Source organism: Ziziphus jujuba, chromosome 8 (assembly GCF_031755915.1).
Source record: "Ziziphus jujuba cultivar Dongzao chromosome 8, ASM3175591v1".
Classification (NCBI taxonomy): Eukaryota; Viridiplantae; Streptophyta; class Magnoliopsida; order Rosales; family Rhamnaceae; genus Ziziphus; species Ziziphus jujuba.
This window is the reverse complement of record NC_083386.1, coordinates 22349860-22373681: the sequence shown is the minus strand read 5'-3', so window position 1 is coordinate 22373681 and position 23822 is coordinate 22349860. Positions and strand designations below refer to the sequence as shown.

The window sequence follows — 23822 nt, the reverse complement described above, 5'->3', positions numbered from 1 at the left end:
AAAACAGAATTGTATCAAAAAAAATTTTTTTTTTTTCATAATACGCATATTGTAACTAATTCCCATTTTAATAACAAATCTTTAAGATCTGAGTTTCATTGGAATTAAACATGATTGATTTGAGCTAAAATAAAAAAAAATAAAAAAATGGATATCACTGTCTTTCTCTGACCATTTTTTCTTCGCTGCCTCTCCGGTTTTTCCAATTGCTAATAAAAATAATAATAAGTAGCTGTGACTTGCTGACTTTGTCTCCTAGAACCACCGACTTATACCCCACAACCTCAGCTTCTATACCTTAAAGCGAAGAAATCGCGTTGTCCGTGTATATCATTTTATAGTAATCAATTAATATACAAATCCAACGGCTTGATTTGGACTTGCATTTGGCAAGCTCTCAGCATGATATCACCATATATATATATATATATATGTATAATATGTGTATATAATATATTCATGGGGTGTAGAAGATTGATAGAGACAAATTAAATTAATAATTCTAACACACGGCATAAGATTGGCAATCAAGAAACAATGTCAAAACATAACATTTTTCAAAGTCTTGAAAACCACCATTGGTCCAATGGATTGCAAAAAGTTTTCTTGGGGCAAACGTTTTCTCCAACCATATTTTATAAACTTTATATACCTACATTAAAAGCACAACAGAAACAAGGTGGAAGCAGGATTTTCAAAGGTCATCGGTTAGCCCCTCCAGTTGTCCTTGAGCCGTCTTATTTCTCGGAGGGCTTCAATGGCAGAGTGACGGCCCACCTTCACCTGTAAAAAATGCAGATTTCTACATGAGCAAGTTGTGTTTTACATTGATATGTACAACTAGCTAACATAAGGTGCTGCCAAAGTTCAGCGGAAGTGAAAATGAACACACCCAATAGAAACTAGCAACTTATCTCGAATGTGTCAAACAAATTTGGTAATGAAAGGGTAAATCTGATAATAAAATAAGAAAACCTGAAGCTCTGGTAGATCGGCTCTTATGAAGGGATTTGTCTCCAACTCTTCCCCAATTGTGGAGGGAATCGTGGGGAGCCCAGCTTGCCTCCGCTGATTTGCCCACGATAACTTCTGCTGTATCTTGACATTATCTGGTTCAACTGTAAGAGCAAACTGCAAGTTCTTCACTGTGTACTGAAACACCAAAAACCAAACCATTACTCTTCCATTAAAAGAAAAGAGACGATAGAGAGAATAAGATATACAGATCATTTAAAGAATGTATAATATGTAAAAACTCTCTCATGAATATAGAATCAGATTAGAACCTAGAAACTTCAGCAAGCGCTATCAAAGATATTTACTACTATTGAAAAAGGTAGCTATGGTATGCTCAATCGAAAGGTGTCCCGAATATATACCTCAATTAAGGAAAAAATTAGTGTGCAATGGATGATAAACCACCTAGCAAATATTCTGCCTAAAACTATTCCAAGTTGGCAATTGATATTTGACACACTCAACTTGCTCCAATTATCACAACGATCTTGCTTGGTAATATGATTAATAACATAAGTTTTCTCTATTTATTTATTTTGGTAAATAATATAAGTTATCTCTGTTGTTCAGGCTCATTATTACCATACTACAGACTTAAAATAGGCAAAAAAAGCTTACGACTTTAACATATCAGATGCTCTATGGTACTAGTTCCAGCTAATGAATGGCAAAATCAATTATTTGCTCTCTCTAAATTCTAGAACATTGCTGTGAACCTATAGCCAGCTCAATACTCTATAGCTATAAAATTTGAATATGCTTTCCTTGAATCGTCTTTAGATTTCTAGTGGTCCTAGCGTGTCCTTGCATACCTTGCCATATTACAGCATGTTCCTTCCAAGGAAAAAAGGAAATCATATTAAAAATAATAGGAAAAACAGATGATTCAAGATCAACTACTGGAACTTGAAATTTGTCCGTATCTGGAAACAAACCGGATTCTTTTCAAAGTTGCAAGATAGTCACAACAGTTTCCCATGAACATCTCAAAAGCTTTAAATTGAACAATGTTAAACATGAATATGGTGCATGAAATTTTAAACCGATAGAAACCACTAGAAACTAATTCCGATTGATCTCATTGTGATAAGAAAGTTAAATAATTTCCTCAAATTTCAATATTAATCTTCGCCCACCAAGAAAAAGAAATAATACAATGAATTAATATCCCAATCTTCATATACCTCGTGGCCACAATAAACTCGAGTTGGCTTTGGCAATGAACCTAATGTCACACATAATGATTGATGCATCTGTTCTGCTGTGCCTTCAAAAAATTTCCCACAACCAGCAATGAACTGCATATAAAAAAATGACCACAATTAACTACTTCAAACCTCGTAATCAGGCATAAGCCTTATTATGGATGATGAAGAACCAAACCTTCTAATCACTGGCAAAAGGCCTAAAACGATGACATAAGATAAGCTTTTGATCTTCCAAAAGTTGAAACAACTTGATATTGTTGTACTCATAGTGACAATTTGAATAGTTAATACGTAAACCATGCATTTTGGCTTGTATATTTCTAAACCCAAATAAACTATAATCATCTCAACTTAGGCTTTCTTTTTTTTCTTTTTTTTTCGGGGTTCCATATTTGTTCTCTAAGCAGAAAGGAAACTTGACATGATTAAACCAAATACTATAGTATTTGATCTCACAGCATCATTTGGATACACTAATCACGAACAAAATAAAACCCTTCCAACATCGTACCAGTGTGTCTCCAGTAAAAACAGCAGGGTCCTCTCCCTCTTTGCTAGTCACATAATAGCTTATATGACCTTTGGTGTGGCTGAATAGAGCATTTCCAGGAGAACAATATAGGTAAGAGCACAAAATGTGAGATACAGTCAATGAATAGGCTAAATCATTTACCAAACAAACCAGCAAACACAAAATAGTGACATGTAAATCAGCATTTTTAAACAGATGACCAATGTATGGCACAGGAGGTTACGAGGGTCTGCATAAACTATCCCCATTAAGGTCTAGTTCTCGAGGATATCATGCTATTATTTCAAGAAGTTGAATGTTGTTTGCTTAGAAAACGGCATAAACATGATACACACAAAGAACAATCAACTAAATATGATGTCACAAAAGAAGACAAGCTAAGAGCAAAACCAACAAATTAGCTAAGCAGGGAAAACATAGGCCCAAGGCGTATACAACACTAGAGGGAGCTCGAAAAACCATACCAAGGCGTGTGAAGAGACAATATATTAACATCAGCGCCAAGTGAGATCTTATCACCATTTTCTACTTTATCAGTGCAGCCCTTGACATTGTCTATCGAACCACCATATACCTTAATCCCAGGTACCAACTGCTTTATCTTCTCGTTTCCACCAGCATGATCCCTAATTCTCATTCAAATTCAATAATCACATAAATAATAAAATTCAGGGTTTTCTAATATGCCTCCAAAAACACAATATATATATATATATATATATATATATTCCAAAAAAAAAAATTTGAAAGAGAAAAGGATATGTGGTAAGACCAGTGGTGGTGAGTGGTGAGGACGAGCTTGAGAAGTACATCATGTTGTTTAGCGGCATTAACAACCTTCTCGGGCTCTACAGGGTCAACCACTGCGGCTTCTTTGGTTGTCTCATCGATAATCCTGCAAATTACTCAAAACCCACGACAAATTCACCATTAATTAACAAAACCCAGATGACAGAAAGGGGCAAAAAAAAAACAAAAAAATCAGATATTGGAGAGGAGGTGGTTGTGATTTTACAGGTAGGCGTAGTTATCCTCCAAGCAAGGAATCTCATAGATTTTCATTTTCTCTTTGCCAAAAGCTTCCAGCTTCAGTTTCCAAACCCAGCCGGTCCTTGAAGAGGTGCAAACCCAGAATAACAACGATGGAGGTGCCACATGGGCTTCCCAAATTATACCACGTATTGCTGGTTGGCTTATTAAACTTTTTTAAATTGTAAAGATTTAATTTTTATTTTAATGTAATTTAGGGCTTTTGCCACTGACTAAGGCCCATGGGTCATTTTTCAGTGGTGCCCGTCATTGAGTAGGCCCAATATCAATTCGACCCATTTGTCAAGTCCCGTAATTGGGCCCTAAACTGACAAATGCAAGACATCCTAATATATTTAAGGGAGGATTCGATTTAGGGTTTTTTGGCTTCTCGCTTTCTGCACTGCAGCACGGGAGGGTTTAGATCTCGCCATGGGGAGAAGTGAGTACTTCTTCCTCTTCTTTTTCTCGCCAATCGTTAAACAGAATTTTTCCATATTGCTAATGCTATTTTTCTTTCAATAATGGATTCGAATATGTTCTTGTACGTATAATCCGTAGATCCATTTTCTCTGTTCCGCTCTAGTCGGATTTTGGTTTGTTCAATGAATTGGTTTTAAGTCAAATTTGCAATTTTGGCTCAGCTACGATATCCTTTTGCTATATTTGGTTTGGGAGATTCCAATGCTTGGCAATGTATATATGGATGATTCAATTTATTATTGCTAATTGTGTAGATAATAAATATGAAGGAGCTAAAATGGATTCTAATGGCACTGTATTTTTCGTTTCAAGTTTGAAATAGGAAATAAAAATGGTAGAAAATTTCGTTCAGCATATAGTATATGAAAGAAATTTTTTATCTCAGATTTTTATAAAAATATGAATTGGGAAATCCGTGATATTTTGTGTCTGGCTTTTTAATTGATAATTTTGAATTCAAATCGTTTACTTTTGATATGGCTATTAAAATGGAATCGTGTTTCTCAGTTTTTGTGAAAACCATATTGTATGAATAATTAGTTTGTAATGTAAAATTTGCTGTATGCTATTTGATTGAATTGGTTACATGTGTACATTTTGGGGGAAGAGTTTGATAAAACTAATATTCTATTTCTTTCTTCTTGATAGCAATGTAACAGCTCGCATTTTTTATCTTTTAAACTCATGAAGTCTCTCAAAATTGCTTGTGAGCTTCATTTGAATCATAAGTTGATCTTGTTCTGATATATTGAATCCTATGACTGCTGTAGGACCTGCAAGGTGTTATCGTCAAATAAAGAATAAACCCTACCCAAAGTCGAGGTATTGTCGTGGGGTCCCTGATCCTAAGATCAGAATTTATGATGTTGGAATGAAGAAAAAAGGTGTTGATGAGTTCCCATTCTGCGTCCATCTTGTGAGCTGGGAGAAAGAAAATGTTTCAAGTGAGGCATTGGAAGCCGCTAGGATTGCCTGCAACAAGTACATGGCCAAGTTTGCTGGTAAGGATGCATTCCATCTGAGGGTGAGGGTGCACCCATTCCATGTATTGAGGATCAACAAAATGCTTTCATGTGCTGGAGCTGATAGGCTCCAGACTGGGATGAGGGGTGCCTTTGGAAAACCACAAGGGACATGTGCTAGAGTCAGCATTGGTCAGGTCCTCCTTTCTGTCCGTTGCAAGGACAGCAACAGCGCGCATGCACAAGAGGCCCTCCGCCGTGCAAAATTCAAGTTTCCTGGCCGTCAAAAGATCATTGTTAGCAGGAAGTGGTATGCATTTATTTTACTTTTGACATCTAATATTGCAACTCTAGGCTTTGTATTTATTCAAGTTTAGTTGGTGGCTATGAGATGTTATTTGTTCAAGCATTTGTGTTAGAACAATTTATCAAATAGCCTGAATGCATCTATATGATTCTGATGATTTTAGCTGTCAAATATGAAATTATCCTTTGTTATCTAATTCTATTTTGGTTAGAACAATTGTGCATAATGCAATGTTTTTGGGTAAAAAACTTTGAAGGTTTTAAACTAAATGTGAAGTCTAATTTTCTTTTACATTTTAAACTCTGGTGAAATCTGGAGAGGTATTTGCTTCTCTAAAATTAGTTTTTGAAAATCTTTTGTTATTAATATTTGCTCGTCTCTCAGGGGATTTACCAAGTTCAGCCGTGCTGATTATCTGAATTACAAGTCAGAGAATAAGATTTTGCCAGATGGTGTTAATGCGAAGGTATTACACAGACTGGAATCCAAGCCTCATTTGCATTTGAATCAGCTTCCTGGAAGTTAAAATCTCATTTTCAATCGCATTTGCTACCTAGATTCTAGCATTTGTGACACGTAAATATAATGAGCTAATTTTTATGTTGCAGCTTCTTGGATGCCATGGACCCTTGGCCAATCGCCAACCTGGAAGAGCTTTTCTGTCTGAAGTTGCATAGGTTGACCATTGCCAGAAAACGCTAGTACTTACCTAGAAGTTGTTAAGCAGAAGAGTTCATTTTTTTTTTTTCATTTTTTTGTTGTTGAACTGTGTTCTATTCGTCGAACTAAATGTTCAATTTTGTTATCGGTGCATTTTTGCCTCTCTTCAGAACGGACGGTCTATTTGGATTTTGCAGTCCTTGAATGAGTTTACTTATTTCCACACTCGTGTACTCAAATGGATTTTTTTTTTTTACATGCAACGTTTAGTTGATGTTTAAGCAAATCCTTTATCAGCATTAGCTAGCATAATTTGATTCTTAGTACCATGTCAAATTGTCCAATAAATTAAAGAATCGGTGGCTCTCTTCTTTGCTGGCTACTTGTTGTCCCGCGCAGAAAAGAAGGCCTATTTTGCTAAGATGATATTCGGTAGGTTAAAGATCGAATTTCCAATGTTTAATGGATCCGATAATATGAACAATTGTCATTGCTTCAATTATTTTTGGGGATATCACATATATATGTATAAAACAAAACCCACTGGCCATTTCCCAATCTACGTTTTGTCAACGAACGAAAGTACGATTTCTTCGAAGACATTTGCAATGTCTACTTTTTGGTCCAGCTTGAGGAGATCGATGAAGAAGAAAGAGAAATATTTAATATTTACCTGTAATTTATTATTACTTAGTCAGAAATTTGATGTAGCTGAGAGCAAACCAATTCAGAACCGGAACAATCCCAAAATAATTTTCTTCCACTTTTCGATTCTTTGTTTGTAAATTTTGGAACGCTTTTTGATCCAGAAAACGAGCAAAGAAAGCAAGTAGAATAATCAAATGTCAAAAGCCTCGTCCAGAGTCATTCGAGGTCTTCTCTCACTCCATTTCAGTCATACCCCAAAACCCTCTTCAATCTCTGGTTCACTCTCCAGAACCCATCACTCCTCTTCTTCTTCTCCTTCAACTGGGTTTCGATCACTACCCACTTCCTCCAATGGTGTCTTGCCCAGATATCCCTCCTCTCCCAGCTACAATCCTCACGCATTTTCGTCCGGCAGTCTGGGTTTTTCTAAACTAGGTGGGAGCTCTCATGGGTTTGGTCCTATTGGCCCCCGATTCTTCTCTTTGGGGTCTTCGGGTTTTGGCAAAGCAAATGGGAATTTCGCTAAGAAGGTCTTCGATAAGCCCGTCTCGGCGCTTACTTCAACCTTCACTCGGTACCGAGAGGCCATTGGGTTGCAGATTGAGGCTTTCTGCAGGAGGAACTATCTCTTCCTTTTGGGTGCCGGAGGATTGTTGCTGTGTGCTCTACTATGGAAGGTCTTGTTTGCGATTGCCGATTCTGTTGTTGGGATTTCCGAAGGCTTGGCTAAGTATGGGTTTCTAGCTCTCTCATCTGCCATTGTCGCTTTTACTGTAAGTTACTGACATTAATTTCAATGATAATCTGTGTAATTTTTTTAATTAGTGATTCCCGGTTTAGGAAAATTCAAATTAAAGTTTATGCGGTATTTTCTCTCTGTGAAAATTTCGTCTTTTTGGTAGTGATTAGAACTGAATCACCCTTCTGCATTGCAACCATGACCATCATCCTCAGGCTATGTCCACATTTCGTTGAGGAATGATAATAAAAGATTAATTACCTGAAAAATATAGTCCTGCATTCCTTTTGTTCATTTCCACTTTTCGCTTTCAACTAATCAAACTATTAGACCATCTATTTGGAGCAATACATGCTTCTGATGCATTGTTGTGTTAACCAAGGAAACTGGTGGTTTTGAAGTTTTCCTGCAGAGGAGAGTTTAATTGTTTTACTAAATTATAGCATCCAACCAATGGAATATATGAGGACTTAGGAAGTGCTAGTTAATTAACGAATTTATTGAATTCTAGTTTTGCTAATACTTGTGATATTTTTGGAGGGGAGGAACTGCTTTTTTAATTTTATTTGGAAGTATATTTGCCTATCCTATATTTCTGTCATGGAGGATGTTGACCATACTAGCAGCTAGGATGCTGGAATCTATTTAATTTGGTGACACCATATTCACATCCTGTTCCAGTGTTACATCTCCCGCCTTGTCATCCTCTGCGTTAATGATGTACTATCATTTACATTATTTATGATCACTACTATGCGGCATCTTGGTCAATTGGTTTTAGTTTATATGATTTGTTTTTATGTTTGGATTGGCTGCTGCTGGCATTTTTACTGGAGAATCATTCCTTTGAAAATTATCATTTGAGAGTTATATGCTTTTTTCATTATTCTTAGGGCCTCTATCTTCGCTCTAGATTCACAATCAATCCTGATAAAGTTTATAGAATGGCCATGAGGAAGCTTAATACTTCTGCTAGCATTCTTGAGGTCATGGGTGCCCCTCTATCAGGGTCAGAGATAAGAGCCTATGTGATGTCTGGAGGAGGGCCTACCCTGAAGAACTTCAAGCCAGCTATTAGGAGCAAGAGGTGTTTTCTTATCTTTCCAATACGAGGTGCTGAGAGAAAGGGTCTGGTCAGTGTTGAAGCCAAGAAGAAAAAGGGCCAGGTTTCCTTCTATACTAATTTGTCCTCCCTTTATTCTTTTCATATGTTGCTAGACCATATAACTCTTAAATTAGAATTTATTGATTCATCTTGTTCTGCATTAACTTGCTTTATATGTGAGAACAATAAAAATTGACATTAAACTAAATTTGTGCGATGTTAAGCATGCAGAAATATTGACCATATAAATATATGCTTCCATGCTTGCATTCAGCCACAATAATATATTATTATAAATCTTCCCTATGAAACTGTAATTTGTGTGCCTCTCAAGTGGGGAAAATTTAATTACATCAACTCTGCAATTGGTTAACTGCTGGTCCTTTAGTTTTCTGATAGATGGAGAATTTGACAACCTGCAAAACTGCAAAATCTTGCTCATGCATAAAAGGCAAACAATTGTATGAGAGTGCATCTTGCATGCATCTTGACAGAGATAATTGGCTTATATAAATCCCTGGACTTCATGAGAAATTAAAGTTACTCAATTTTGAAAAATGGAAAGCTGAGGACTCTTTAAAATAATAATAATAATAATAAAATTCTTCTACTCTTGAAAATTACACAAGACAAAACTCTTCATTTTTTTTTTTTTTTTTTTGAAAGGTTAATTATACTTTACCTCCAAACACTACCATATGTCTTCCAGTTTGCCTCCCTAAAGTTTAAAAGTTCTCACATTGTCAGTCTTATGTATCTTCTTCTGTCAATCATTCAATTTTGTTAGATGAATTTGCCAAATTAGTCATGCATACCTCATGTAATTAATTATGAGAACTTTTTTTGTTCTATTTTATATTATTCTTATGTCATCAAAGCATGTTTAAACCAGTCTTACATAAAAATGTGGAATAGGAGGCACAGTGAGTGCTTTTGTAGTTTAGGGGGTAAAATGAAAAACATGTAGTAGTTTGAGGTGGGTGACTAACCTTTTCTTTTAATATCTATAAGGCGGAAAATAATTTATGGAAGGAACACATGCTATACTGGAAAACAGTTGCTCAAAAAAATAGTCTGTTGGCCCTTATTTAAACATTTTGTGTCGTCTTTATGTGCAGTATAATATGAAGCTCCTCGCAGTTGACATTCCCATGACATCAGGACCTGACCAGCGATTATTTCTGATTGGAGATGAATTAGAGTACAAGGTTGGTGGTGGACTAATATCTGAGCTGAGAGATCCTATAGTGAAAGCAATGGCAGCAACCAAGGAATTTGATGAACTTGACGAGATTGAAGAAGAGGAGGATGCTGAAAGAGAACTTAAGGAGGCAGAGAGAAAGAACCGTGAAGAAATTGAGAAACTTGAGAAAGATGAATCTCGGTGATTGTTATCCTAGATCTTGTCCCAACCCCTTCCAATTTTTTTTCCTTGTTTTGTTTGTTACAGGAGTTTGCAAAACAATGAATGCTCAAGGCTTTGACCATCTTTGATAAAATGAAATTGGTGTAAATCAGCTTGTATCTATATCAGAGTCAAGGTTTTTGTGGCGTTCTTTGCCTTGTACTGCAAGCAGCCATCTTTGGGAATTTCAAAGTTGAGAAAACCCTTTTTGGGGAAATAAAGCTACAGTTAGAAGTAACTTGCACATCATGCGGTTTCGTTGATGTGATTTCTAACATTTGAAAGTTTGGCGGTGCTATTATTGTTTGTAGAATTCACTTATGATATATGTATTCCGGGCATTCTGCAAGCTTATGGTGGCAACACCATATAATATGGTTGCATGGTCTCAACTTCAATGTGATTCCTTGTTAGGTTGTGTAGCCTGCGATCTAGGGTTGATTTTGGTTCTGACTTGCAGATTTGCTAAGGAAGCTGAAGGAGCTCTTCTTGAGCTACATCCTGAATCTCTTGTCGTGTCTTTTATTTCTCTCAATCTTAATCCTTATTGGCTCAAAAGCTGACCACTGGAGCCATACGAGCAAGCTCTACTTCCCTTGATGCTAATATTATGTTATTCTTGTTTAGAACTTCATCAGCTACTACATTCTATTTGTCACGGTGTTAAAGAAGAGAAGTTTTACAAACAAGCCTGTTGGTAAAGAAGCTCATGCACAGGTCCAAGGAATAAAACCTACAAGGGCTGGCAATTGGAAACCAATCTCACAACATAGTTTAACTTGAATTGATTTGAATCGCGTAATATCCTTCGCTATATATCTCATTCCTTCTTATGACAAGACTAATATGATATATTTCTGGATTAATTGGTGATCTTTGAAAAATTGTGAGTTTAATGCTCATGATATGCATAAATGCATCCTTGTTGGCCATGTTCCATTTGAACACAAGAAAATGGAGGACTGCAAAATTCGGAGTTCTGGGAATAGCATGACAGCCTACCAATACCATCACCATAATAAAACATCATTGAGGAAAGTAGGGCCTGTACTGAATCCAGCAGCCAACTGCCTAATAGCTTTTATTGGATGGCTAATTGGATAATGCAGCTGGGTCCAATATGGTTTACTCTTATTTCTACTTTTTTCTTTGTTAGTTGAGATCTGAAAGGATTAGATATAGTTTGTATTCAGAATACAACCTATAGAAATAAATGGACTAAAAAGTCATTGGGGGTATTCCTTAAGATAGAAGTTTTTATTTATTTATTTATTTGGGGGTGTCATAAGCACACAAAAACACAAAAAGATCTCATTAGATATGAACTATATACATATTATATTTTCTTTCTGGGTCACTCACAAATGCCTTTCCTCGTTTGTTCAACTTGATGGTCTTTCCCCTTTATTCATTTTCTGCAGTGTAAGCCTTGGTTTTTGGAAAATGACACATAACAAATAAAAAGGGCAACAAATTACATGTGTAGCATTAAAGACCACTCCAATAACCCATATCCATCACAATTTTAATACATGCGAGTCGCAGTGCTTGCCCTTATTATGGCCAATTTATGCTCCATCAAGGCTAAAAAAGTTTATGTACCAAAGGACCCTACCATGTGAATTCCAGGTTTGTCTTAAGGCAAACTTTAATTATTGTTTAGACATTCGAATTCAAAACAAGGAATTATAATGCATGATTATAACTTCTTCTTCTTCTTATTATTATTATTAAATTCATCATTTTTCGTGGAATAAAAAAACCCTCTAATTTGACATTTTGTACTTGGATTATTGGAAATTTCTTCAGTAGTTAAAAAACAATCAAGTGGGAATAACTTCATTTTTTGATCTATTATTTTGCACCATGTCATTTTTCTTTGTACTTCTCTTTTTTTTTTTGGGGAAATGAATGAATTTTTTTTTTTTCTGGTTGCACTGCATTTCAACCTTTAACAGTGAGACATCATTAATGGTTAGTTGGGCAAAAGGGCATATTCCCAATTTTGCCGACATGGTTGTTGAGAGAAGAAAAGATAGGAACTATTCAGCTCCTCTGCCTAATCCCATATACCCTTAACTATACTGTATAGTGACTAAGTAATTAAAGGAGAAAATCCCATTTCTCTACCACTGTTTTATAATCCTAGAAGACCTAGTACTGTCATAATAAAAATTCTCCCTCCTTTTTTTAGTTTTTGAAACTAAAATTGAAGAATCAGTCACGTTGAACCTTGAAGATGGAACATCACTAGGCTCGGCCAATTGGGTCTGTAAACGTGTATTCTATGACATATCTTTTGTGAGCCTCAATATTATTCTACGCTAGTTTTGTTGGTTCAACAAACTTGAACACCTCATATTTTTTCACAGTGCTGTTTTGGTTTATAAAAATATTTTCCTTGGAAATTTTTAGATGAAACTTACACATCAAACTTCTTACGAGTGAATTTATTGCTGCTTACAATATTCTTGACATGCCAGTGTTTGTTGACTGAGCATGTGTAAGGCTAGCCAGTCTGAACCTTGTGAGTGTGCCAGAGTTTTTCCAGTGAAGAGTCAACATTATCTTCTTAGTCTCTATTCACTGATATTTCTTTAGAGCTCATTCTGATATGGTCCTCATATTTCTTTTTCAAAGATCTGCTGATATTTCTGGGTTTAAATGCATGAATTACAGAAGTACTATTTGTAAGTTCTTTTTTTTCAGTCACTTTCTATGCAATTATTTTCATTTTCAATATATATATATATATATATATAAAACCAGATAGAGCATAATTTTATATATTTTCCATGTTTTCTTGCCTACTTTAAAACCGATTCCTCCTCATCTTCAGCGTTCCTGATATATTTTTTTAATACTTATATCCCCACTTCTATAGAGTCCTGCATAATCTCATTGAGAACTTGTAGCAGAGCATTTCCAATCTCCTTTAAAGACGAAAGGAAAATATAACTTTAGCTTTTTTATTTTCTTCTTTATAATATGTTCTTCTTGGATTCTTTATTACCACTTTGCTTTATTTAATTGGTTACTTTTCCCCCCCTGTTTTTCGTACTTTTTAAGTGCTCATTTTTGGTTGGGAAAAAAAGTGCCCTTTAGTTTTGGTGATTCAGCTCTATCTCTCTCTCACTATTTTTTTTTTTTTTTTTTTTCTCTCTGATTCCTTTATGCCTTTTTTTGGCCTTCCATTTTCTTTTTGGATGAAAAAGAGTGAACTTTGCTTTCCCAATAATATACAAATGTTTTTATCAAAAAAATAATAATATACAAATGTTAGTGACAAATATCTTTTCTCATGTAATTTCGTTTTTACCCACTTTGATGTTCACTCACTCACCATATATATACGTACTTAAATATGAAAACTTTGCTGAAAGGGCGAAATTTCCTTGATTTATCCATCTGAAAGATGAGCATCAGTATATTATTAGGCTCTCATTATTTCTTATTCTGTTCAAATTTTTTGATTTGAAAGCTTCTTACATTAAAGATCAATGTATTTGCATAAAAATAGTGTGATTTTGTAACCCAGCCTATTTTCCTTTTTGTATGTTATGCTGCTGCTTTTCCTTTTTTTATCTGCTTCACCTTTCAACTAAGCATTATAGTAAAAGTTAAACGTTTCTTTTTGAAATTTCAATTTTATGTCCTTTACAATAGTAAAGCTCTCATGCTGAGGCATGATTAACGCTCATGAATTTCACCTTCATACTTCTGAGAAGACAAGTATGTTAATTTCATTTTAAAGGGTGGCTAATAATTGATTCTGCTTCAAAACTTACATGGTATTCTTTCATAATTTTTCTTCTTGAACCAGGAGAGAAAAAAGGGCAGCCGGAGTTGAACTCAACATAGTGGTATCCTTGTCACACTGAAGAAATTACCCATGAAGTTCAAGCCCTCCATTGCTGCACTTGTATTCCTTTTCTTTGCACTGCAAGTTATCTCTGACCTGAATTCTGATAGAGAAGCACTACTTGATTTTGCTGCCTCAATCATCCATACGCAGAAACTCAACTGGGATGCTGATGCTCCAGTTTGCTCCTCTTGGATCGGAATAACTTGCAATCAAAACAAAAGCCGTGTGATTGCCGTCCATCTTCCAGGTTCTGAACTTGCTGGATCTATCCCAGCTAACAGTATAGGAAAGCTTGATGCTCTTAGGGTCTTGAGCCTTCGTTCCAACCTTCTCAGTGGAAATCTTCCTTCTGATATTCCATCCATTCCTTCCCTTCAGTTTCTTTACCTCCAACAGAATAACTTCTCTGGTGCTTTTCCTTCATCTCTCTCCCACAGACTGGTGGTGTTGGATTTATCTTTCAACTCCATCTCTGGAAATATTCCAACCACAATTCAGAATCTTACACGGCTCACTTCATTGAATCTCCAAAACAACTCCATCTCTGGAGCAATACCAAATCTCAACCTCCCAAGGCTCAAGCTTTTGAATGTCAGTTATAATAAACTGAATGGTTCAATCCCATCTTCCCTCAAAAAGTATCCAAGTTCTTCATTTGTTGGGAATTCTCTACTCTGTGGGCCACCTTTGAACAATTGTTCTGCAGCCTCCTCTGCTCCAACTCCAACTCCAACTCCTTCCCCTTCCCCTTTTTCCTTGCCATCCACACCAACACTTCCTCAGAGTCACAATGCTTCCCCAAATAGAAAATTGGGTGCAAACTCTTTCATCGTTCTGGCAATCGGGGGCGCTGCGGTTCTGTTTTTTATTGTTCTGGTGCTATTCATGTGTTACTGCAAAAAGTCTAAAACTGAAGGCAGTGGAATATTGAAAGGTAAAGCCTCAGCTGGTGGAAAGAATGAAAAGCCTCAGGATTTTGGAAGTGGAGTGCAAGAGGCAGAGAAGAACAAATTGTTCTTCTTTCAAGGCTCATCTTACAGTTTTGATCTTGAGGATTTATTGAGGGCGTCTGCTGAAATTCTTGGTAAGGGAAGCAACGGGACAACCTATAAGGCGGTTTTGGAAGATGGGACAACAGTGGTGGTGAAAAGGTTAAAAGAAGTACTGGTTGGAAAGAGGGAGTTTGAGCAGCAGATGGAGGTTGTGGGAAGAGTTGGACAGCACCCAAATGTAGTACCACTTAGAGCTTATTACTATTCCAAGGATGAGAAGCTTTTAGTCTACAACTACATGCCCGCTGGCAGCTTGTTTATGCGCTTGCATGGTAAATGTCTATACTTATGTAAATCAAAATATTACCATTCATGAAGTTGCCAAAACTTGTTCTGAAAATTTATGGGTTGGTTTTCTTAATTGGTGAATTTTAAAACCAATGTAGGATTACTGTAGTTATGTCAAACTTAAAGAGGAATTATCATATAGTACTTTTTCAAATAATGAGTAATGAACTGTTTTACCTATAATCAGAATTCTTAACAAAAGACCAATTTATCTGTGTTTACATAATGTAGGAAACAAAGATGCGGAAGGAAGAACTCCACTGAACTGGGAATCAAGAATCAAGCTGTCCCTTGGAACTGCAAAGGGAATTGCACACATTCACTCTGAAGGTGGTACTAAATGCATCCATGGCAACATAAAGTCCTCAAATGTCCTCCTCACACAAGACTTGGAAGCCTGCATTTCTGATGTTGGCTTAGCACTCTTAATGAACTTCCCTACAAGCATGTCTCGAACCATTGGATACCGAGCTCCAGAAGCCATTGACACCCGGAAGATAACTCAGAAATCCGATGTTTACAGCTTTGGTGTGCTTCTCCTAGAAATGCTAACAGGCAAAACACCACTCCGGTATCCAGGGCAATACGATGAAGTGATCGATCTGCCAAGATGGGTTCGATCTGTTGTTAGGGAGGAATGGACAGCTGAGGTTTTTGATGTGGAGCTGATGAGAGAGCAGCAAATTGAAGAGGAGCTGGTTCAGATGCTTCAGATTGCACTGGCTTGTGTATCAAAGCTTCCAGAGTCACGCCCAAACATGGATGAAGTTGTTAAGATGATAGAGGAAATTAGGCAACCAGATTCCAAGACTAGGACTTCCTCTGATCAGTCTGAGTCTAATGTGGAGACCCCATGAAAAAAGCTTTAGCAGCTATGGAGTACTCAACCCCATTAGCTTCTAACCAAATCATTTTCATCTTATTTTTAGAAGGCAGTTTGGAAAGTTCTAATGCATATGGATAAACATGATTAGGCAGGCTCTACTGATCATGACCATTTATATGCACAACTTTTAGTTTGAATTGCTGTCCTCTATTTCCTGAATAGAGATTTTTAGTGTGCAAATCTCCAGAATAATGGGTTTCTTAATTCTTCAATGTTGTCAAAGGATGCATTTTTTATTTTATTTTATGTTTTTTGCTTTTTTCCCCACAATCTCTTCAAAGCATGCATTTAAATTCTGATGCCAAACAAAAAAAAAGAAAAATGCCATTTAGAAAATGGATTAGCTGTGTATATTCAAACTATAATACAATAAAAATAGCTCCTCAAAAAAATAATCATAATAAAATTAAACTTTGACAGCTTGCAAAATTTATGACATGGACAACTCTTACATGTAACTGTCAATGGGAGAAAAGAAAATGAATGTAACATGGACAAATCTTTGAAACTGATAAAAGAAATTTCCTACATCATCTTTTAATTCATAATAGTTTCTTTTTCTCAATTTGAACATTTTATGAGGTACCATCCTAAAATAGTGTCCTATGTTTGAAGTAACATAGATTTTTTTTTTTTTTTTTTTTTTTGAATGTAACATAGGTTGAGTACATAAATTATAGGTTGCGTTTATATAAATCATGTTATTACTTATAATATCTTTATTAAGAAAAGATATTACTCTTTTTCTTTTTTCTTTTTTTCTGTTGCGGCAAAGCTATAAAATTAAACAATTCAAATTTATCCAATCCCACATAAACAAATATTGTGTTGCCAGCGTGGTCTAAGCAAATCCAAATTAATCCGATTTCATGAAAGCCACATGTTGCAGTTAGTTACGAAATATAGAAACTCGGTAAGAATAACAACTCATAAAAAAATGACTCTGTTTTTATTTTATTTTAATTATTTATTATTATTATTATTTTATTATTATTATTATTATTTTTCTGTTGGAGCTTGGAAAATTTGTGAAGGGTCAATTGGAATTTATATTTTGATAAAAGAGAACCTGCTTGAATGTTTTGTGAATTTCTAATCCTTCCCTAACAAGCAGTCTCTGTTTTTTCCAATCAAATTCCATTGACTTCCCAATTACTTTTCTTTCCTTCACAATTCAAACCAAGTTCCTCTTCAACTTTGTTTCTGGGTTTTTTTTTCTTTCTTTTATTTTTCTTTTATTTTTTTTTAATGGTGTTGAGCAAAAGGTTTAATTTTGGTTGAGAATAAGGTTCAACTACAATGATGGGTGTTAGGGGATTTCAAATTCTTATGTTGCTAAGGTACATGTTCATTATATACCTATCTTTTGATTTTCATAATTGTTCTGATGGTGATTGTGATCTATGTTGTGTTAATGTGTTTTAAAAACAAATATTTCTTGGGTTAAGATTGCTTACATTATTTTCATTTGTTTTCCTTCAATCTCCTCTTTCCTGTTTTTGAATTGCAATACAAGTAATGTTAGTGAGATGAGGAAATTTTATGGTTTTTATTCATACATATAAGAACATCCTTCATCGAAAATTGTTTGATGAAATAGGTATTTCATTTTAGTCAGGGTGTATCTTTGTTACCCTATATTTGTAATTGGTATGTCTAAAACCTGAACACCATAGATGAGTTTGTTTCGAATTGCTCAAAAAAGAATCAAGAAACTTTGGCTTCATAAGTTAAGAGAACAAACAAAAATACATATTTGACAAATTAATAATCATACTCTCTCTCTCTCTCTCTCTCTCTTCCTTTCCAAATCCAAGTTCCTAATAATTTAGATATCTTCATGTAGAGGAATTTATATGAAATAAGAGGAATTACTTTTGGATTTCAAACTCAAAAAAGATTCATTTTGTATCTTCTTTTGCCCCTCAAAGATTAAACATTTAGTCTACATGAAGAATTCATTAATGCATCTTAGTAGATAATCTTGTTTCTGACAGGTGCTATTTTAGGGAACTTTAGTAAGTCTACCACCAAAATTCAGCTGTTTCATTCAATGGGAAATTGTTGGAGTACGGTAGGTTTTTCCAAACAAGCTACAAGCTCAATATTGGAACAACATTGATTCTTCTTGACTCCTCATCTCCTTCTAACATGAATCAACTTTTGCTGCACCATTTCAATCTGTTGCATGATTCTTGCAGGTTTTCCGTTATAAAAGCAGCAGAGATGAAGATGGAGATGGAAATAAAGACGTACAGCTAACCAGTGGAAATGTGCATCTTATTACCACCAAGGCAAGCTGGGAGGAAAAGCTTTCTGAAGCGAACACAGAAGGGAAAATTGTAGGTCTATGCTGCCATTTTCTTTTGTCTGCAATGAGAAATGAGCCTCATTATATGGGACTCTAGTGGCTAATATCGTATTTTTCATTTTCATATATGCAGCGTATCATTGGCTACAAATTTTTGATTCACAGCGTTCACTAGTTTTGATATTTCAACTTCATTTTTCCTCTTATTCTGGCTGAACTGTCCCAACAGGTTGTGGCAAATTTCAGTGCACCATGGTGTAGTCCTTGTAAAGCAATAGCTCCAACCTACTGCGAGATTGCTAATAAATATCCTTCCATTATATTCCTAACTGTAGACGTCGACGAGCTTGCTGTGAGCACAGAAAACTTTTCCATTAAGTTTCATAATCTATATAATGTAAAAAGTATAAAACCACCATGAATGATACTTCGATTTTTCCATTTCTGCTACACATTTGAGTTTTTGCTTCAATGTGCAAGTATCAGCATTTAGATATGTTTGACAGTCCGAGAAGTTCGTTTTGATGAATCCATCTATTTAATTAGGACACTGGAACCCCTTTTTTTGAAGAATTGCTTATATTGTTTGATAAATGAGGCATGCTATCGTCTGGTGTGCTGCAGGAATTGAGTTCTTCATGGAATGTCAAAGCAACTCCAACATTCTTTTTCCTTAAAGATGGAAGACAACTGGACAAAGTTGTGGGAGCCAACAAGAAAGACCTACAGAGGAAAACAGCTAAAATGGCTGATTTGTCATTGAAGTCGTAACTGACTCTGTCATGTTCAATCTTTTATTTGGGGAAAAAAAAGAGCAAAAGTAAAAGGATTTTAGCATATTCTCAGCAAAATAAAATCTGAGCTTAGCATGTAAAATAGTTTATATAATTAAACTATGAAATTCTGAGATCTTATGTGCCAGAGACAGGAAACTTGGTTTTCTGAAATGAAAACATTCAAGAACCCATATAGGCCGAAAACCCATATTCCTTTAGTGGAAGTCCTCTGCTTTTCAAAGTCTGAAACCAAGTTAGGATATGAAGCATTTGCAAAAGTTATTAGTTTCTGTTGGAGACCAAGGGTCAGTAAGCACTCATTCTTTATGTTGCATCGAATGCATATGATGTATGACTGGCACAGTTTCAGCTCATCTTAACATAGCAAGTTTATAGTTAAAGTATAAAGAAGAAAACGCATCTCACGCACATTCAGGGAGCACGAATATTCAAATAAGAGTTTACCCCGTGTAAGTTGAAAGTAAGTAGCTAAAGTTAAAGCAAAGAAGGTAATAAGGTTTCTTATCATCCTACCGGCAGCATTGATTGAGATTATATTACTTTTAATAAAACCTACAAATTATATTTCCATGAGTTTTAAATTTTTTGCCCTGTAAGATATAGCAGGACAAGGCAGAGGTATATCCATGGGTTTTGGAATTATTGGGATCCTGAAGTCTCATTAATGATAATAGCAAAAGACTTCTACATTGTAGTGGCTAAAAATCAGGCAATGCATAGTGGGATTGGTTATAATTTCGTTTACTTATTGCTATTTTCTGCCATGTTCCACAAGAAATAGAAAATATAATAAAATCTGTAATGACAAGGATGATGGAATTATATCCATAAGACTATCCAATATTTTCCCTTAAAAGCTGAAAGGAACAGACTTTTACAAAGAGAACAAAATGTTAGAGAAATTAAGATGAATAAAACTTTCTACAAGATAAGGAACGCTTCTCCATTACTGAAATGGATCTGAATTCAAGATTTTTTTTATTTTTTCATCTGCAAAGGCCATTTTGAAACTCCTATCAGCTAGAATTAACCACAAAATAAACATGTTCTTCCTTGGAATTTGAGACTACTGCCAAACCTAAAGCCAAGGATAAGATAGTGCCAAACCAAACAAGGCATCAGCCAAAAGGGAAATTTCTTGTGCAGCAAAGAAATTTCTGTTAAAAGTTCTAAACAAGGTAGATGACAATAACCTACATTGGCGTATTCAAAATGTTCCTTCTATAAATTTTTACTTTCTTTCCTTTGAAGAACCCCCACCATCAAACACAGCATACAGTTAAGAACATTTGCAGCAATAGCAGACAAGCATACCATTTCAAGGAAATTGTGAATTTGTGATTGCTATCATAGGATTATTTACTGACACTTATGACCTCTTCTGTATTACTGCTGTCACCAATCTTATAGGTCGCCTGTACTACTTTGACCCCTCCATGAAAGATCCTGGTGCTCTTCCAAAACAGTTAAGCAATGCTGTCACTGGGATTGCTTTATGCGGAGCCCTTGCCGGGCAACTCTTCTTTGGCTGGCTGCGTAAAGCTTGGTAGGAAGAAAGTCTATGGTATCAACCTAGAAACCATGCTAGGGTGTGCTCTGGCATCTGGGCTTTTCTTTGGCTCTACCGCAAATGGTGTCATAGCAACTCTATGTTTCTTTCGCTTTTGGATTGGATTTGGCATTGAAGGGGATTATCCTTGCTCAATTTTTTTCATGTCCGATTGTTATTGCCAGAAGAAGACCAGAGTCTCCACTGTTTATGCAATACAAGGAATTGGAATATTGGTTGCAGCAGCCGTAGCCATGTTAGTCTCCAAGGTATTCTTGGTAACTTACCCTGCTGACAACTTTGAGCAAACAATATTCTTTCTACTCAGCCACAGGGAGATTTTGTTTGAGAATTGTGCTCATGTTTGGTGCAGTCCGAGAAGCTCTGGCATACCATTGGCGATTCAAAATGCCTGAAATTTCAAGACAGACTGTCTTAGTAGAGGGAGACCAAAAAAAGGCAGCAGCATATATGGCCAAAGTCCTTGAGCAGGATATATCTCATGAAGATTCAGATACCGAGCTTATTGTGAATCCTAATATTTCTTCATATAGATTCTTCTCAAGGGAGTTTGTTTGAAGACATGGTCTCCATCTAATTGGCATTGCTACAAAAAGGTTCTTGTCGAACATTGCCTTCTACACTCTCCAATTCGCACAGAGAGATATCTACACTGCTAGTGGAATGATATCAAAAGCATCAACCACGAGTGCCATAGAAGAGGTTTACATGCTGTCCAGAGGTATGTTTATAGTAGCATTGGTAGTAATGGTTCCTGGGCAATGGATCACTGTCTTCTTCATCAAGTCTAGACAAGTCCATGTCCAGATTCATGGCTTCTTTGTCATCTCCAAAGCCTTGGGGCTCCTAGGAGTCTTTTTAAAGGACATTAGAGGACAAAAGAAGTGCGGCTCAACAGCACTTTTTGTTATTCTCTATGGAACCATCATGTTCTTCATAAACTTGGGACCCAACAGCACAACCTTCATCACCCAGCTGAGTTTTTTCCAGAAAGGTTCTGCTCTATATGCCATGGTATCTCAGCTGCAGCAGGAAAAGCAGGAGACATCATTGGTGCATTTGTGGTGCAGAGCTATACTTGGGACACGGATAGTCTTCTAAGGGCACTTTAGCTTTGGCTGTAATAAGCTTGGTGGGGTTCTTCTTCACTTTCCTGGTGCCAGAAACAGAGAGTCAGCCGTTTGTGCTTCCCAGAGTGGACACACTATCAGACCAAGATAATAGGGTCATGGCCAATGCGATAAGGAACCAAGAAACTCCAACGTTGACAGGGTTTCAGAAACTATAATAGCTTAGGTCGGAATTTTTGGGGTAAGGGAACACTCAATGAAGTTAAGAGTTCCAGAAATTTAATGCATATATGATAAATGACCATGTCATGTCTGGCATATGTCAAATGTCATGTACTTCAGTGATGCCTAGTTGTGGGAATACAAATTATACAACAAATAAGAAGGTTTTCCAAAATATGGTGACAAACTGAAAATTTAGAACTGTGTAATTGAGGAAAGGTCATATACATATAAGCATGGTTTTAGCTCATCTTACTTTAAGTGTATATGAAGTTTATAATTGAAGTTTTAAAGAAGAAAATGCATCTCATGCATGCACATTCGTGGACTGTTAATATTCAAATAAAGGGTTTTACCCTGAAAGAGTTTGGTTGAAAGAAAGCAGCTAAAATTGAAGTAACGAAAGTAACATTTTTTTATCATCCTCCTGGCAGCATTGATTGAGATTATATTATTTTCCAGAAGAACCTGCAAATTCTTGACGTAACTTTAACATTTTTTTACCTTTAAGAGCTAAATTCACATATACTGTGAGTTTTACGTTATTTCTTTCCTGTAAGAGATAACAGGATACACCAGATTTATATTCATGGTTTTGGAATTATTGGGATCACGCAGTCTCGTCCATGATAGTAGCAAAAACTTGTGTTTGCTCTGGTTCATAATGATTTTCCAATGGCATCCGCTGATTATTATCAGAAAAATTGGAAGGGGTTTTAGTCAATAGGTAAAAGAAGGTTTTGTTGGTTTAAATGAGAACTGTGATCTGGTTTTCCTATAGCCTGCTATCAACCTCTTGCAGTGGCTAATAATCAGGTAGTGGATATGGACATGTTATGATTTTGTTTTTGGGTTTTGTCTGCCATATTGGCTTTTACAAAAGAAATAGAAAACATAACAAACCCTTTACCAACAACAAAGCGATAATCAGATAACCCAAACCATTCAATATTTTCCCATAAAAAGGCCAAAAGGAACAAATTTACAGGGGAAGATAAAAAGTAACAAAGTTAAGATGAAAAAACTTTCTCCATTGGTGAAATGGGCTTGAATTATGTTTTCCATATCTTGACGCTGTTGATTAATTCTTTCATCTTTGAAGGTATAAAATGCCATTCAGAAAATCCTATATCATCTAGCATTAACCCCATAATAAACATGTGAAAGGCAAATCATTATTATCTTTAGAAATTTGATTTTGCTTAACATTAGAGCTTATATAATAAGACTACAGCCTAGAACTTATCAATATGCTATATCATTTCTTAGATTTTTTTTATTTTTTATTTTTTGAAACCCATTTCCTAGAAGTGTGATATATGTATAGGCTGGACATGTATAGTTGGCGACAGACTCTAAAATATTTAGTTTTTTGTACTTCAATATGAATATTGTGAAAATTACCAACTGAGAAGAAAGACAAAGCTAGCTTTCTACGGATAGGGAACAAAGATATGGATATACCAGCATTTTTGGGACAGCATAAGTCAAAAGTTGGGAAACCTTAAAATAGGATAACGCCAATTAGATGGGGAAATCTATGGAATTGGTGTCATCCAGGCATGGCCATTATACCTTAGAAAGAAACTGTTCAGACATCTCAGACAAAAGTTAAGATAATTTAAATGGATAATTCTATTAAATAAATAAATAAATAAATAAAAAC

The 23822-nt window shown here is 35.7% G+C and overlaps 5 protein-coding genes and 1 pseudogene across 11 annotated transcripts; 5 read left to right on the top strand and 1 right to left on the bottom strand.

Moving 5' to 3' along the window:
• Positions 1 to 488: 488 nt before the first annotated feature.
• LOC107414019 (hydroxyacylglutathione hydrolase cytoplasmic) lies at positions 489 to 3931 on the bottom strand. The gene is made up of 7 exons (XM_016022101.4): positions 3773 to 3931; positions 3530 to 3652; positions 3222 to 3383; positions 2737 to 2815; positions 2202 to 2315; positions 976 to 1152; positions 489 to 783 (listed from the first exon to the last, which is right to left on the bottom strand). Exons 1-7 carry the CDS (start codon positions 3817 to 3819, stop codon positions 709 to 711), a joined length of 777 nt encoding a protein of 258 aa, XP_015877587.2. The 5' UTR covers positions 3820 to 3931; the 3' UTR covers positions 489 to 708.
• A 151-nt stretch (positions 3932 to 4082) lies between these two features.
• LOC107414041 (large ribosomal subunit protein uL16) lies at positions 4083 to 6423 on the top strand. Its single transcript, XM_016022131.4, has 4 exons — positions 4083 to 4228; positions 5040 to 5541; positions 5923 to 6004; positions 6147 to 6423. The coding sequence occupies exons 1-4, from the start codon at positions 4219 to 4221 to the stop codon at positions 6213 to 6215; spliced, it is 663 nt and encodes a 220-aa protein (XP_015877617.2). The 5' UTR covers positions 4083 to 4218; the 3' UTR covers positions 6216 to 6423.
• Positions 6424 to 6730: 307 nt separating this feature from the next.
• Positions 6731 to 10379, top strand: LOC107414039 (uncharacterized). The gene is made up of 3 exons (XM_016022130.4): positions 6731 to 7619; positions 8479 to 8751; positions 9809 to 10379. The coding sequence occupies exons 1-3, from the start codon at positions 7041 to 7043 to the stop codon at positions 10076 to 10078; spliced, it is 1122 nt and encodes a 373-aa protein (XP_015877616.3). The 5' UTR covers positions 6731 to 7040; the 3' UTR covers positions 10079 to 10379.
• Positions 10380 to 12429: 2050 nt separating this feature from the next.
• On the top strand, positions 12430 to 16393 carry LOC107414046 (probable inactive receptor kinase At5g58300). Of its 3 annotated transcripts, none has more exons than XM_016022139.4 (3): positions 12430 to 12785; positions 13919 to 15284; positions 15532 to 16393. In XM_016022139.4, exons 2-3 carry the CDS (start codon positions 13988 to 13990, stop codon positions 16155 to 16157), a joined length of 1923 nt encoding a protein of 640 aa, XP_015877625.2. In that variant the 5' UTR covers positions 12430 to 12785; positions 13919 to 13987; the 3' UTR covers positions 16158 to 16393. The 3 variants fall into 3 exon arrangements, with proteins under 3 accessions (XP_015877625.2, XP_015877626.2, XP_048325653.1); XM_016022140.4 differs by lacking the exon at positions 12430 to 12785 and adding an exon at positions 12903 to 13827; XM_048469696.2 differs by lacking the exon at positions 12430 to 12785 and having other exon boundaries at positions 12903 to 15284.
• Positions 16394 to 16933: 540 nt separating this feature from the next.
• Positions 16934 to 20635, top strand: LOC107414027 (thioredoxin H4-1). Of its 5 annotated transcripts, none has more exons than XM_048469779.2 (5): positions 16934 to 17099; positions 18196 to 18260; positions 18388 to 18528; positions 18727 to 18849; positions 19122 to 20635. In XM_048469779.2, the coding sequence occupies exons 2-5, from the start codon at positions 18240 to 18242 to the stop codon at positions 19266 to 19268; spliced, it is 432 nt and encodes a 143-aa protein (XP_048325736.1). In that variant the 5' UTR covers positions 16934 to 17099; positions 18196 to 18239; the 3' UTR covers positions 19269 to 20635. The 5 variants fall into 5 exon arrangements, with proteins under 5 accessions (XP_048325736.1, XP_024928071.1, XP_060675586.1 ...); XM_025072303.3 differs by having other exon boundaries at positions 16935 to 17099; positions 18184 to 18260; XM_060819603.1 differs by lacking the exon at positions 16934 to 17099 and adding an exon at positions 17129 to 17526 and having other exon boundaries at positions 18206 to 18260.
• On the top strand, positions 19535 to 23816 carry LOC107414015 (low affinity inorganic phosphate transporter 8-like; annotated as a pseudogene).
• Positions 23817 to 23822: the final 6 nt, after the last annotated feature.

Excerpts from the sequence above, each read along its gene's own strand:
- LOC107414019 (XM_016022101.4), bottom strand. The coding sequence starts at position 3,819 with ATGAAAATCTATGAGATTCCTTGCTTGGAGGATAACTACGCCTACCT. Across the intron at positions 3,384-3,529 it reads CTCACCACTCACCACCACTG|GGATCATGCTGGTGGAAACG; the intron begins GTCTTACCACAT and ends AATGAGAATTAG. Across the intron at positions 1,153-2,201 it reads GAGTTTATTGTGGCCACGAG|TACACAGTGAAGAACTTGCA; the intron begins GTATATGAAGAT and ends TTGGTGTTTCAG.
- LOC107414039 (XM_016022130.4), top strand. The coding sequence starts at position 7,041 with ATGTCAAAAGCCTCGTCCAGAGTCATTCGAGGTCTTCTCTCACTCCAT. Across the intron at positions 7,620-8,478 it reads CTGCCATTGTCGCTTTTACT|GGCCTCTATCTTCGCTCTAG; the intron begins GTAAGTTACTGA and ends CATTATTCTTAG. Across the intron at positions 8,752-9,808 it reads CCAAGAAGAAAAAGGGCCAG|TATAATATGAAGCTCCTCGC; the intron begins GTTTCCTTCTAT and ends CTTTATGTGCAG.
- LOC107414027 (XM_060819603.1), top strand. The coding sequence starts at position 17,486 with ATGATGGGTGTTAGGGGATTTCAAATTCTTATGTTGCTAAG. Across the intron at positions 17,527-18,205 it reads CAAATTCTTATGTTGCTAAG|TAAGTCTACCACCAAAATTC; the intron begins GTACATGTTCAT and ends AGGGAACTTTAG. Across the intron at positions 18,850-19,121 it reads TAGACGTCGACGAGCTTGCT|GAATTGAGTTCTTCATGGAA; the intron begins GTGAGCACAGAA and ends GGTGTGCTGCAG.
- LOC107414046 (XM_016022139.4), top strand. The coding sequence starts at position 13,988 with ATGAAGTTCAAGCCCTCCATTGCTGCACTTGTATTCCTTTTCTTTGCA. Across the intron at positions 15,285-15,531 it reads CTTGTTTATGCGCTTGCATG|GAAACAAAGATGCGGAAGGA; the intron begins GTAAATGTCTAT and ends TACATAATGTAG.
- LOC107414041 (XM_016022131.4), top strand. Across the intron at positions 5,542-5,922 it reads ATCATTGTTAGCAGGAAGTG|GGGATTTACCAAGTTCAGCC; the intron begins GTATGCATTTAT and ends CTCGTCTCTCAG. Across the intron at positions 6,005-6,146 it reads CAGATGGTGTTAATGCGAAG|CTTCTTGGATGCCATGGACC; the intron begins GTATTACACAGA and ends TTTATGTTGCAG.